Source organism: Manis javanica, chromosome 11, assembly GCF_040802235.1.
Source record: "Manis javanica isolate MJ-LG chromosome 11, MJ_LKY, whole genome shotgun sequence".
Lineage (NCBI taxonomy): Eukaryota > Metazoa > Chordata > Mammalia > Pholidota > Manidae > Manis > Manis javanica.
Genome location: NC_133166.1, coordinates 44,750,769 through 44,752,486, shown reverse-complemented (window position 1 = coordinate 44,752,486; position 1,718 = coordinate 44,750,769). Strand labels below are relative to the sequence as shown.

The 1,718-nt window shown below is 48.7% G+C and overlaps 1 protein-coding gene across 1 annotated transcript; it reads right to left on the bottom strand.

The window, feature by feature from the left end:
- Positions 1–380: 380 nt before the first annotated feature.
- LOC108395961 (diphosphoinositol polyphosphate phosphohydrolase 1-like) lies at positions 381–1,348 on the bottom strand. The gene is made up of 2 exons (XM_073215731.1): positions 929–1,348; positions 381–846 (listed from the first exon to the last, which is right to left on the bottom strand). Exons 1-2 carry the CDS (start codon positions 1,277–1,279, stop codon positions 667–669), a joined length of 531 nt encoding a protein of 176 aa, XP_073071832.1. The 5' UTR covers positions 1,280–1,348; the 3' UTR covers positions 381–666.
- Positions 1,349–1,718: the final 370 nt, after the last annotated feature.

Here is a 1,718-nt window from a genome sequence, read left to right as displayed (position 1 = left end):
AAATCTGGAATCTATGAATCTGTGAAGCATTTCTTACTTCTATAGAAAATATATATTTATTGGAGACTGCTTATATTCAATGTGTGTGTTGTGCGGATATCCTAATGAAAAGGAAGGAGTTAGATGGCTATAGGAAACCTGACTTCTCTCTGTTTGTGGCTTTTATCCTTTAATTACAGTAAAGCTGGATACTGAATAAAGTCTTTCATTCTTCTGAATCTTACTTCACAGTATATTTTTTTCCCACATAGGTAAAAGTAAGTTTTTGTTTTTTTTTTTGTATTGGTATCTTTTAATAAAAAAAATTAAAAATCAAAGAAGAAAAAAGTGTCTGGCCAGGGCTGGGATGAGATAATCACGAACACTTAAGAGGAAAGGCAGCCTCTTTTTAGAGAATTGTAAGGGTGTGAAAAGAGAGGGACAGATCATGCACAAAAGTACTTACAAATTACATACCCAACCCCCACCCCCTCAATAAAAAGAGAAGAAAAAGCCCCATCACTTAACACCAAACAGCAACATTATCAACAAACCCTTTCTCTGCTGCCCATCATGCCTTATTTCAAAGAGGCGGCCTGTGAGGAGGTGAAAAGAGCAAGGGTGAGAGGGAGGATCTGCACTTCAGTCTAGTTTCCCATTTCCATTTCTTTTACAGCAAATCTTCCGTCATCTGATGCCTGGCATCGAGCTCTGAGCCGAAACTGAGTATGTGGTAGCGGCGACCGGGGTGCCATTGTTGGCTGAGTAGCCTTGCCTCAACGTTTCAAAATATGACATCTGCACGGGTTTGTGGTACTGTAGCACTTTTATGGCATCTTCTATTTTAAACCATTCCCTCTTCCTTCCCTCCAGAGAGAACCACTTTAGTGGTTTCCTCTTGCACTGAGCCTTCCTCAGCTTCCATGTAAGAGCCTGAAGCCCAGCCGGCGTCCCCATCTCCAATGTTAACTGAGTCTTCCCAGTCCTCCAGCACTTCTGTGACAATGAGCACATAGACATACATTCTATGCTTCCTCTCCTGGTTCTCGAAAATTCCAACTAATCTTCCCAATGTCCCTTTTACTCCAGCCTCCTCACAGACTTCATGGACTGCTGCCACACTTGGTTCCTCCTCCGGCTCCATGCCTCCTCCAGAGACAATCCGTCGGTCTGGATGGCGACTACTGCTCACAAGTAGCACCTCCTCCTCACTCTCGCTGCGGAAACACAGGCATGCGGCCCATTTCTTGTAGCCGTCGCCGTCGTAGGTGCGGGTCTGGTTCGACTTGAGCTTCATCATCCTCCAGGCGCGGTGGGGGTACGGTGCGGGTCGCGGGAGTCGAGGGTGGGGAGCCCGCTCTGGCGGCCGCGTGCGTGCGCGCGCCCCCGACTCGGCAAAGGGAAGCAGGGAGGAGGAGCCGCCTCTCCTCTACACGGCTCCGCCACAGGCCCGCCATGACCGCCTCATTTCCCGCCGCCCAGGCTCCGCACTGCCGCCGCCATCACGGCTGCCGTCGCCGCTACCGCCACGGCCGCCGCCCCCTCTGTCGCTGCCACCCCCGACGACGACCGTGCCGCCATCTTGGGCGCGCTGCGTCAAAAGTAAGTTGCTTTTAACAGGCTAAGAAACTTGAAGTTTCCTTTGATATCTTCTCTCTCATCTGCTTATCTAATCAATTATCATATCCTATAAACTTTGTTCTAAATATGCCTTGAATGTGTTTGTTTCTCCCCATTCC